The sequence below is a fragment of the Spea bombifrons genome, chromosome 3 (genome assembly GCF_027358695.1).
Source record: "Spea bombifrons isolate aSpeBom1 chromosome 3, aSpeBom1.2.pri, whole genome shotgun sequence".
Classification (NCBI taxonomy): Eukaryota; Metazoa; Chordata; class Amphibia; order Anura; family Pelobatidae; genus Spea; species Spea bombifrons.
Window position 1 is genome coordinate 227,857 of NC_071089.1, and position 12,541 is coordinate 240,397.

The following is a 12,541-nucleotide window of genomic DNA, read 5'->3' on the forward strand; positions in this document are numbered from 1 at the left end:
GACAGAAAAATGTAGATTTACAGAAAAAACAAGGGCGCGTTCAAGCAAGGAAGACCCTTCCCTAAAGAACTTACGATCCAGAAGGTGATGGGGGTATACTGTATTTCACAAGAGGGGAAACATCTGAGGAGGACCAGCCATACTACATCTCAGTGTAAACATTGGTCCACAAATAAGATTACCGAAGAACTGACTGAGGGGTAAGAGGTAAGGGTAAAAGTTGAGCTGGGAAAGGTGAGACGGGTGGCAGGAGGTTAGTGAATCTGTCAGAAGGACTGGAGAGAAAGAGAGTTGGATTAGTTGTGGAAATGAATTCCAGGGGAAGAAGAAGACAAAGGCCAACATCATCAGAGGGCAATTAGTCAAGATGGGAGATAATGAGGGCCAGGACACGGCTTTAGTGGCATCTGTATTGATTTTAGGATGTAGGTGGCGGTTTTTCAAACTGACAGGTGAGGGGTAAATAAGATGCTATGAGGGAGGAATGGTGGTTGTGTAATATGCTGGCCTTTCACAGCTGGGGGTAACATGGCCTCCTTCTAGCCCCTTGACCAGGGGTAACATGGACTCCCTCTAGCCTCATGGCCTCTCATAGGATAGGGGTAAACATGCCTTCCTTTTGCCCCTCACCCCCATCTGTGAGGAGAATTCCCGCCTCTGCGACCCTCAATCACAGCAGCACCACGTGAGCCGGCCATCGCAGGCACTGGTTAATGGCCACGCCCCGCTCGACTGGACCGCCGTTTGATTGACAGAAGCAGATCTCTTTGTGAGCGCTCGGCTTTATCGCCGTTAATAACATTCCCAGCGCCTCCTCGCATAGTTAGCCCCGCCCCATCCTAGTGCAACACGCAGGATTAGCCACACCTCACACGTACTGAATACGCCCACATTTCTTAAAAAAATGCCGTGAAAGACATGCCCATTCTTGGTACCCGGCTCCAGCCCCGCCCAATGTGACAGAACGGAGCAGAATCTAACGGATCGGGTGAGTAGCAGTCGGGGCTGGCCAGGGGATATCGTGACAGTCCCGAGAGCCACACCGCACCGTGTGACATCAAGGTGTGTGTGTGTGTGACATCAGTGTGTGTGTGACTTGAATACTCAGACTTACAGGGTGTGCGTGGCACTAATACAGTGACTGACAGGGTGTGTGTGTGTGACATCAGGGTGTGTATGACACTAATACACAGACTGACAGGGTGTGTGTGTGAGACTAATACAGTGACTGACAGTTTGTGTGTGACATTAGGGTGTGTGTGACTAATACAGTGACTGACAGGATGTGTGTGTGACAGCAGGGTGTGTGTGACACTAATACACAGACTGACGGTGTGTGACATCAGTGTGTGTGTGTGACAGTGCCTGATGGTGTGTGTGACACCAATACAGTGACTGATGGGGTGTGTGACACTAATACTTTATGTCCTGTCTACCCATTGTACAGTGCTACGGAATTTGATGCCTCTATATAAAACAATAAATAATATTAACACTAACGTACAGTGACTGACAGGGAGTGTGTGACACTAATACAATGACTGACAGGGTGTGTGTGACGATAATACATTGACTGATGGGGTGTGTGACACTAATACAGTGTCTGATGGAGTGTGTGACAGTAATACAATGACTGACAGGGTGTGTGATACTAATATAGTGACTGACGGGGTCTGTGACACTAAAACAGTGACTGACGGTGTGTGTGACAATAATACAGTGACTGATGGGGTGTATGTGACGATAATACAATGACTGACGAATGTGTGACACTAAAACAGTGACTGACGGTGTGTGTGACAATAATACAGTGACTGATGGGGTGTATGTGACGATAATACAATGACCGATGGGGTGTGTGACAATAAAACAGTGACTGAAAGTGTGTGTGTGACACTAATACAGTGACTGATGGGGTGTGTGACGATAATAGAGTGACTGACGGGTGTGTGACACTAATACAGTGACTGACGGGGTGTGTGACACTAATACAGTGACTGACGGGGTATGTGTGACACTAACACAGTGACTGACGGGGTAGGTATGACAATAATTTAGTGACTGATGGGGTGTGTGTGACACTAATACAATGACTGACATGTGTGTGACGATAATACAGTGACTGACAGGGTGTGTGACACTAATACAGTGACTGACGGGGTGTGTGACACTAATACAGTGACCGATGGGGTGTGTGACAATAATACAGTGACTAACGGTGTGTGTGACACTAATACAGTGACTGACGGTGTGTGACAATAATACAGTGACTGATGGTGTGTGACACTAATACAGCGACTGATGGGGTGTGCGTGACACTAATACAGTGACTGACGGAGTGTGTGACGATAATACAGTGACTGATGGGCGTGTGACACTAATACAGTGACTGACGGAGTGTGACGATAATACAGTGACTGACGGTGTGTGACACTAATACAGTGACTGACGGTGTGTGTGACACTAATACAGTGACTGACGGTGTGTGTGACACTAATACAGTGACTGACGGTGTGTGTGACAATAATACAGTGACCGATGGGGTGTGTGACAATAATACAGTGACTAACGGTGTGTGTGACACTAATACAGTGACTGACTGTGTGTTTGACACTAATACAGTGACTGAAGGTGTGTGTGTGACACTAATACAGTGACTGACGGTGTGTGTGACGATAATACAGTGACTGACGGGTGTGTGACACTAATACAGTGACTGACGGAGTGTGACGATAATACAGTGACTGACGGTGTGTGACACTAATACAGTGACTGACGGTGTGTGTGACACTAATACAGTGACTGACGGTGTGTGTGACAATAATACAGTGACCGATGGGGTGTGTGACAATAATACAGTGACTAACGGTGTGTGTGACACTAATACAGTGACTGACTGTGTGTTTGACACTAATACAGTGACTGACGGGTGTGTGACACTAATACAGTGACTGAAGGTGTGTGTGACACTAATAAGTGACTGACGGTGTGTGTGACGATAATACAGTGACTGACGGGTGTGTGACACTAATACAGTGACTGACGGAGTGTGACGATAATACAGTGACTGACGGTGTGTGACACTAATACAGTGACTGACGGTGTGTGTGACACTAATACAGTGACTGACGGTGTGTGTGACACTAATACAGTGACTGACGGTGTGTGTGACAATAATACAGTGACCGATGGGGTGTGTGACAATAATACAGTGACTAACGGTGTGTGTGACACTAATACAGTGACTGACTGTGTGTTTGACACTAATACAGTGACTGACGGTGTGTGTGACACTAATACAGTTACGGGTGTGTGACACTAATACAGTGACTGAAGGTGTGTGTGACACTAATACAGTGACTGATGGGGTGTGTGACAATAATACAGTGATGGTGTGTGTGACGATAATACAGTGACTGATGGTGTGTGTGTTACACTAATACAGTGACTGACAGAAGTGTGACGATAATACAGTGACTGATAGGGTGTGTATGACAATAATACAGTGACTGACAGGGTGTGTATGACAATAATACAGTGACTGACAGGGTGTGTATGACAATAATACAGTAAGTCACAGGCTGTATGATGACCATTAAGAAGGTAAAGGTGTCAGTTGCACTTAGGTTTTGCTCCCGTAATTGTAGTTGCTATGCTGTGTTTTGTTACGTACGAGGGACGTTCGAAAAGTTTCCTCACTTTTATATTTTGTTTGGAAGGGGTAAAGGCGGGAGGAGTAGTGATTTATCGTCTCAGCGTGTCGTGTGACTAGTTCTGTCTGGCAAGCTGGCAAAAGCCTTGCCGTTTAGTATAAGAGTTTTCACCCTGGGGTCAAGATGGCTGCGAAACGTATAAATTACACCAAAGAGGAGCAGCGTTCCGTCACACGATTTTTACGCTTTTTGTGGGTAGAAGGTGCGCCGGGAGCACAAATTCATCGCGGCATGTGAGCTCAGTATGGGGATAAAGATCTCGCTCGTCTATGAGTGGATTGAAACCTTCGTGAATGGCTGTACTGGTGTGAGGGATGCAGAGCGCTCCGGACGTCCAACTACAGCCACGACCACGCGGAATGAAGAAAGAACCCTGGAACTGATTCGCGAAAATAGAAGAATAACAGGTGAAGAGGTTGCGGGAAAGCTGAATGAGAGTGTTGGATCTGCCGATGCCCTGATTCATGACAGCGGGTGCCGAGGAGCAGAAGCGCTTAGACGTTGGTTCATAGCTCGTTATATAACGACATGGCTCGTTATAGTGAAGAAGGTGAAGATTTTTGCAGTTGATGTTGACCGTCTTCTGGGGAAAAGTTAGTACGACGTTGGGAAGATTGCATCGCAAAGGAAGATGACTGTCACGGAAGCCTTTGGGACTTGGGGGGCGCCTGGAGGCTGTATTTCCCATTATAGACTGTGGACCCCCGGATTGCACTACATAATTCCAGCAGGTGACAGCGGACACTAATTGCAGTGCAATATCTGCTTCCCTTGCTTGGATTTATCTGTAAGTCACCCTGTATCTGATTATATATAGGGTGGCAACAGCGAGAGAGGCCGAGCTCTCTGGATCCCAGTTTCCCCCTGCCTGTCTGACCAATATTATTGGTTCTGATGGCAGGAGTTGGTGTTGGTTGCATAATTTGCATATGATCTGCATATTGCATTTTACATATGGTGTGATGCATGCTGGTCACAACTCACCGCCAGTCTATTAAAAAGGCTCTTGGAGGCTCTTGTTTCCCCAATAAAGTTAGTTCCTGTTTTACCTCAATATGGGTTCTGTCTTGTTATTGGGGTAAGCCTCGATTTTGGCTAAGATCAAGCGAGTATCTTTGAGAGAGGGAAAGCATGAACCCCCCAGGATGTTTTAGGTCCCCAGTCTCTGGTCCAGAAATGCCGTGTCACATGCCGGTAAGCACCTTTTGCACCTCGCACCCCTGCATGCGCTTTTTATTTTTGTATGGGGAGCACTTTGTAAATATTTTGGTTTCACACGATTTGCACTGTTTTTGCGCAGAGCACGTGTGGTTTTTACTTTTTGATATTTAAGTTTTGTCGGTAGAACCGGAATGGACACAGAACACGGTTGTTGACTCACTGAAAAGCAACAGTGGAGCTGGGTCCCCTAAATATTTCTGTTTTTTTCTGGTGAGGAGGGCAGTTAGGTAGCTCTTTTGAGCGCCCCCCCTTCTCTAAACAAATATTCTAGTGGTCCCAACCCTTGCAGGGAAGGACCAAGAACATCCGGCCCTCCTGCAGGCCTTATGGCTGGGGAGGGAAGGAAGGGGCCGCATTTCATTTGGGAGAAAATGCAGAAGGGGACCTGGTGTCCACTGTGGCCCTACGGCACTTAGGAACTTGGCAATTTTTTATTTTTCTTCACAGCAAAGCACTGACCTCGGGGCTTCAAAAAAAAATTGGGGTAAGCCTTGGTGCTGCCCTTGCCGGGGCGGTAAAGCACTGTATTGCTATGCTTCTGTATACTACAGCGCCGCAGAGGTTCCCAAAGAGCTGTGTTTTCTGCTGTCTTCGACGCTAGTCCTGCCTGACGGTTGAAGTTTTGTGTTCCCGGTGGCCATGGGGAGAAGGATCGTCTGGCGGGGGTACCCAGTTGGGATACAGGTCGTTCCCGTCACAATGACTGTGTAGAAAAGTGATGTCATTTGTTTATGATGCAGTTTGTTTTGAAATAAATATAGTAAAAAAAAAGCGCCGAAAATTTTTGAATGTCCCTCGTAGAAACGCAGAACGTGTCGACAGATAAGAACCATTCGCTGTCTAGTCTGCCCCATTTCTAAATACTTTCCTTAGTCCCGGCCTTATCTTATATCTATTAAAGCCTTATGCCTATCCCATCTTCTGCCCGAAGGCTATCCAATGCATCCACTACCCTCTCAGTAAAATAATGTCCTCTTCTTGCGGTAGTTTCCCTCTCCTCCTTTATTGTGTTGATTGCCTTTATGTATTTAAATGTTTCTATTGTAACCCTCTAGTCTCCTCCAAGCTATACGGGCCGTCTTTAACGTGGGGCAAAAGGGGCAGTTGTCATGGGGCTAGTCATTCCTGGGGGTCCATAGTAGATGCCTCTTAAGCCTGCAACAGCCATGGTTGCAGGGGTCACAACTGCGACCAGCCCTGCCACTGCAGGTACCTCTGTATTGTTCTTACACCATGCAAGTAACCTCGCTATTACCGCCCAGAGGAAGCAGGAACGCAGCGGGGTCACATCACGTTGCATTACTGATTTCCCTGGGCGGTAATAGACAAGTTGTTCGCACGGTGCGAGAGCTACAGAGTAAACAGCAGGTGATGAAGGGGGTGTGGGAGTATGAATGAGTATGTATGAATGTATAAGTATGTGATAGCGTGAATGTTTAAGTGTTTGTGTGTTAGCATTACTGTATAAGTGTTGGGGGCAAGGAGGGCAGAGGCAGGATGTTTGTGGACAAAGATGGCACAGGCAGGCTGTTTCGAGGCAAAGATGGCACAAGCAGGCCTTTTAGGGGCAAAGAGGGCACAGGCAGGCTGCTTGGGGCAGTAAGAAGCTGTTTGGGGACAAAGTGGCACAGACATGCTGTTTTGGGGAAAAGATGGCAAGTCATACATCTGCAATCTGGGTGCCAGGGCTGGCCTTTTGAGTTTGCGACCTGTGATCTATACCTGCAATTTCGGGTTTCCATGCATTATTTATTTAATCTATACCTTCAATGCTGAGTTTGTGTGTTATTTAGTTGATCTGTACCTGCAGTGCTGGGTTTGTGTGTTATTTAGTTGATCTGTACCTGCAGTGCTGGGTTTTTGTGTTATTTAGTTGATCTGTACCTGCAGTGCTGGGTTTGTGTGTTATTTAGTTGATCTGTACCTGCAGTGCTGGGTTTGTGTGTTATTTAGTTGATCTGTACCTGCAGTGCTGGGTTTGTGTGTTATTTAGTTGATCTGTACCTGCAGTGCTGGGTTTGTGTGTTATTTAGTTGATCTGTACCTGCAGTGCTGGGTTTGTGTGTTATTTAGTTGATCTGTACCTGCAGTGCTGGGTTTGTGTGTTATTTAGTTGATCTGTACCTGCAGTGCTGGGTTTGTGTGTTATTTAGTTGATCTGTACCTGCAGTGCTGGGTTTGTGTGTTATTTAGTTGATCTGTACCTGCAGTGCTGGGTTTGTGTGTTATTTAGTTGATCTGTACCTGCAGTGCTGGGTTTGTGTGTTATTTAGTTGATCTGTACCTGCAGTGCTGGGTTTGTGTGTTATTTAGTTGATCTGTACCTGCAGTGCTGGGTTTGTGTGTTATTTAGTTGATCTGTACCTGCAGTGCTGGGTTTGTGTGTTATTTAGTTGATCTGTACCTGCAGTGCTGGGTTTGTGTGTTATTTAGTTGATCTGTACCTGCAGTGCTGGGTTTGTGTGTTATTTAGTTGATCTGTACCCGAGGCTTCCAGATCCACGAATACCCCAACAGGTTACATATTGACTGGCCGTGTCCAAGCGCTACCGTGTCTGACGACCTGTTACTGGCATGATACCATTCCCCGTGCTTTACAATTCACAGTACAATAAGTGCAGCCATATAATATGTACATTAGAGAAGGAGGCCCCTGGGCCGTAGAGCTTACAGTCTTATTGATTTCTATGCCAGCTTAGTCATATCTCTCTCTCTCTCTCTCTCTCTCTTAGAGTTCATGTGATTGCCGTTGGCCCCGGTGGCAATGATGGTGGACAGAGGCGGAGGAGTTCTTGTCGGCATGACTCACCCCGTCAATTCGCTGAATCTGTCCGGCAATGGAGGGAGCACCTTGTCGGCACTCAGAGGAGGGAATGATGCTGGCGTGGCTGGCGCCGTGGCAGACACTGGAGGACCCAGCTCACTTCCTGTTCCTATGAACCTCTTTGCAACCTGGGAGGTGGACAGATGTTCCCCAAGTTGTGTTCCCAGGTAAGAAGAAGACAAAGGTTACGTCTAAAAACATATCTAGAGGAATAATATACAATAATAACCCCCAGCGCTGTATACAATAATAACCCCCAGCGCTGTATACAGTAATAACCCCCCAGCACTGTATACAGTAATAACCCCCAGCGCTGTATACAGTAATAACCCCCCAGCACTGTATACAGTAATATAACCCCCAGCGCTGTATACAGCAATATAACCCCCAGCGCTGTATACAGTAATATAACCCCCCAGCGCTGTATACAGTAATATAACCCCCCAGCGCTGTATACAGTAATATAACCTCCAGCACTGTATACAGTAATATAACCCCCAGCGCTGTATACAGCAATATAACCCCCCAGCACTGTATACAGTAATATAACCCCCAGCGCTGTATACAATAATAACCCCCAGCGCTGTATACAGTAATAACCCCCCAGCACTGTATACAGTAACATAACCCCCAGCGCTGTATACAGTAATATAACCCCCCAGCGCTGTATACAGTAATATAACCCCCAGCGCTGTATACAGCAATATAACCCCCCAGCGCTGTATACATTAATATAACCCCCAGCGCTGTATACAGTAATATAACCCCCAGCGCTGTATACAGTAATATAACCCCCAGCGCTGTATACAGTAATATAACCCCCAGCGCTGTACACAGTAATATAACCCCCGGCGCTGTATACAGTAATATAACCCCCCAGCGCTGTATACAGTAATATAACCCCCCAGCGCTGTATACAGTAATATAACCCCCAGCGCTGTATACAGTAATATAACCCCCAGCGCTGTATACAGTAATATAACCCCCAGCGCTGTATACAGTAATATAACCCCCCAGCACTGTATACAGTAATAACTCCCAGCGCTGTATACAGTAATATAACCCCCAGCGCTGTATACAGTAATATAACCCCCAGCGCTGTATACAGTAATATAACCTCCAGCACTGTATACAGTAATATAACCCCCAGCGCTGTATACAGCAATATAACCCCCCAGCACTGTATACAGTAATATAACCCCCAGCGCTGTATACAATAATAACCCCCAGCGCTGTATACAGTAATATAACCCCCAGCGCTGTATACAGTAATATAACCCCCAGCGCTGTATACAGTAATAACCCCCCAGCACTGTATACAGTAATATAACCCCCAGCGCTGTATACAGCAATATAACCCCCCAGCGCTGTATACATTAATATAACCCCCCAGCGCTGTATACATTAATATAACCCCCAGCGCTGTATACAGTAATATAACCCCCAGTGCTAAAACCTGACTAAAAACCTGGCTTTCTCTCATTTTGCCCCAATAAACTCCCTTTCTGCAGACCTGGATGTCGCCATTGTTGTCGTGATATTTTGGGTGACTTTCGCTGCTCAAACACCACACTGAGCTGATGCTTTCCGGCAATGCTAATGAAGTCCGTTCCTCTGTCATTAGTCAGTGTCTAGGTGATTAAATGGACCCTTTAGTGTCCCAGGGAGTCTCACCCATAAAGAATGTGAAGTAAAGTACCTTGTGTTCAATATACATTCTTCAGCCTGTAAAATAAATGACCTTCAGGAAGCCATTAAATGAATATGTCCTCGGCAGCAAATCAACACGTTGCTTCACACCGCTTCCTTCTGTGAAAACACCCGAAACAGGCTATTTCTAGACCGCTTCCATTCCGTGCCTTGCATCAGGCAACCACTGACAAGCCCGAAATAAAAGATGGATTCTCTCTCTGGAGGCCCAGAGTACCATGGGGCTCACCGTCTGTATTATAGAAGTGTCTGGCCGGTGGGTCTGGGTCTGGATTTCACCATCTTCCAGAAATAGGGCATCTATGACTGAGTCGAGGTCAGGGTAACCCAGAGACCTGAGATCATTGTAGTAGTTGATAAGGCAAAGGACTGTACACGGTATAGCACAGGGACTAGAGGTGTTTATAGCGGGGGTAGATAAGGACTGTACACGGTATAGCACAGGGACTAGAGGTGTTTATAGCGGGGGTAGATAAGGACTGTACACGGTATAGCACAGGGACTAGAGGTGTTTATAGCGGGGGTAGATAAGGACTGTACACGGTATAGCACAGGGACTAGAGGTGTTTATAGCGGGGGTAGATAAGGACTGTACACGGTATAGCACAGGGACTAGAGGTGTTTATAGCGGGGGGTAGATAAGGACTGTACACGGTATAGCACAGGGACTAGAGGTGTTTATAGCGGGGGTAGATAAGGACTGTACACGGTATAGCACAGGGAGTAGAGGTGTTTATAGCGGGGGTAGATAAGGACTGTACACGGTATAGCACAGGGACTAGAGGTGTTTATAGCGGGGGTAGATAAGGACTGTACACAGTATAGCAAAGGGAGTAGAGGTGTTTATAGCGGGTGTAGATAATGACTGTATACAGTATAGCACAGGGAGTAGAGGTGTTTATAGCGGGGGGGGTAGATAAGGACTGTACACGGTGTAGCACAGGGAGTAGAGGTGTTTATAGCGGGGGGTAGATAAGGACTGTACACGGTGAGTGTGTTGGGTGTTGAGTGCTCTGCATGCAGACAGTGTCATTGGGTTTTTAGCGTGTTGGGTGTTTAACACTCTGCAGGTTAGCGTGTTGTGCAGACAGTGTCGTTGGGTTGTTAGCGTGTTGGGTGTCTAGCACTCTGCAGGTTAGCGTGTTGTGCAGACAGTGCTGTTGTTTTTTTTATCATATTGGGTGTTTAGCACTCTGCAGGTTAGCATGTTGTGCAGACCGTGTTGTTGGGTTTTTAGCAGGTTGGGTGTCTAGCACTCTGCAGGTTAGCGTGTTGCGTGTTGTGCAGACAGTGCTGTTGTTTTTTTATCATATTGGGTGTTTAGCACTCTGCAGGTTAGCGTGTTGTGCAGACCATGTTGTTGGGTTTTTAGCATGTTGGGTGTCTAGCACTCTGCAGGTTAGCATGTTGCATGTTCTACAGACAGTGTCGTGCGTGTTGGGTGGCAGGTCCTGCATGAGGTCCTGAGTATCGTTTAATCTAATAATCATTCTAGTCCAAAGTGTTTGGCACTCTGCAGGTGAGTATGTTGCGTGTTGTGCAGTGTCATTGTTTTTTTTGCGTGTCGGGTGTTTAGCACTCTGCAGGTGAGTATGTTGCGTGTTGTGCAGTGTCATAGTTTTTTTTGCGTGTTGGGTGTTTGGCACTCTGCAGGTAAGTATGTTGCGTGTTGTGCAGTGTCGTTGGGTTTTTAGAGTGTCGGGTGTTTGGCACTCTGCAGGTAAGTATGTTGCGTGTTGTGCAGTGTTGTTGGGTTTTTAGAGTGTCGGGTGTTTGGTACTCTGCAGGTGAGTATGTTGCGTGTTGTGCAGTGTCATTGTTTTTTTTGCGTGTCGGGTGTTTAGCACTCTGCAGGTAAGTATGTTGCGTGTTGTGCAGTGTCGTTGGGTTTTTAGAGTGTCGGGTGTTTGGCACTCTGCAGGTAAGTATGTTGCGTGTTGTGCAGTGTTGTTGGGTTTTTAGCGTGTCGGGTGTTTAGCACTCTGCAGGTAAGTATGTTGCGTGTTGTGCAGTGTCGTTGGGTTTTTAGAGTGTCGGGTGTTTGGCACTCTGCAGGTAAGTATGTTGCGTGTTGTGCAGTGTTGTTGGGTTTTTAGCGTGTCGGGTGTTTGGGACTCTGTAGGTGAGTATGTTGCGCAGACAGTGTCGTTGGGTTTTTAGCGTTCTGTGGATGAATGCGTTACATGTTGTCCGGCTGAGCGCTGTGAGAGTTGCCGCTCGGAGATTAGCACGCCGTGTCATCCTCTTCCTGAAGTGTAATTAGAGTTAGCCGATTAGGGGTGTTGAGTGAGGATAACGGTCACTTATCGTTTCTCCACCGTGATCTCACACAACGAGTCTCTTTATTCATTTCTCCGAGAAATGGGCCAGACTTAAGGGAATCTCTGCTTGAATGCAGGTGACTTGGTTCTGAATATCTTTACATTTCTATTATTATTATAGAAATGTTATTTCAGCTGTTTGGCTGCCGCCTTTCGAAGCAGGATCAGCCGGATCTATGCGATGGGCTATTGGGCTGTCACTATTTGGTAATGTAGACAGTTCCCAGGGATGTATATATACTGTATACTGTAGTAGAAGTCATAACTCCTGATGGAGAGCTCCTTGTTAGTTATACCGTATGGCAGAGGGGCTTTTCTCGGGCAGTTGAATGCCCCCCAACTGTCCCGATTTGGGCGAGACAGTCCCGATTTGGGGACTCTGTCCCGCTGCCTTTCCCTCCCTCTGTCCCGCTTTGCAGGGGCAGAGGAAGGGTGAGAGCGCTACTCACCTCAGGTGCAGTTGTGAGGGGCCGCACAGCCGCTGCAGCCTGCAGGACTAGTTGGGAGATCACAATCTCCCTCTAGTCGGCTCAACATTAGGGAGCGCGAGCAGGGCCGGCCCGACAATGGAGCCGAGTGGGGCAACCGCTCCAGGCGGCACTTTTGAAGGGGCAGCACTTTGCCGCCCCAAGCCCTTTTTTTTAAGTGAAAGAGAGAGAAAGGGGCGCCGAGTGGTTTTCGCTTACCAAGCTGTCAGTACCCGCTCGGCACCCCTCTCTCTCTCCCTGCCGGCTTGTAATGCTGAGTGCGCA

At 47.1% G+C, this 12,541-nt stretch overlaps 1 protein-coding gene across 3 annotated transcripts in view; it reads left to right on the top strand.

The window, feature by feature from the left end:
- The first annotated feature begins 917 nt into the window (after positions 1–917).
- LOC128482685 (phosphofurin acidic cluster sorting protein 2-like) overlaps positions 918–12,541 on the top strand; it is a 47,248-nt gene continuing 35,624 nt past the window's right edge. For all 3 annotated transcript variants that reach the window (XM_053458536.1, XM_053458538.1, XM_053458537.1), the window contains exons 1-2: positions 918–988; positions 7,667–7,925. In XM_053458536.1, coding sequence (XP_053314511.1) covers positions 7,699–7,925 — 227 coding nt within the window. In that variant the 5' untranslated portion in view covers positions 918–988; positions 7,667–7,698. The remainder of the gene's footprint in view (positions 989–7,666; positions 7,926–12,541) is intronic.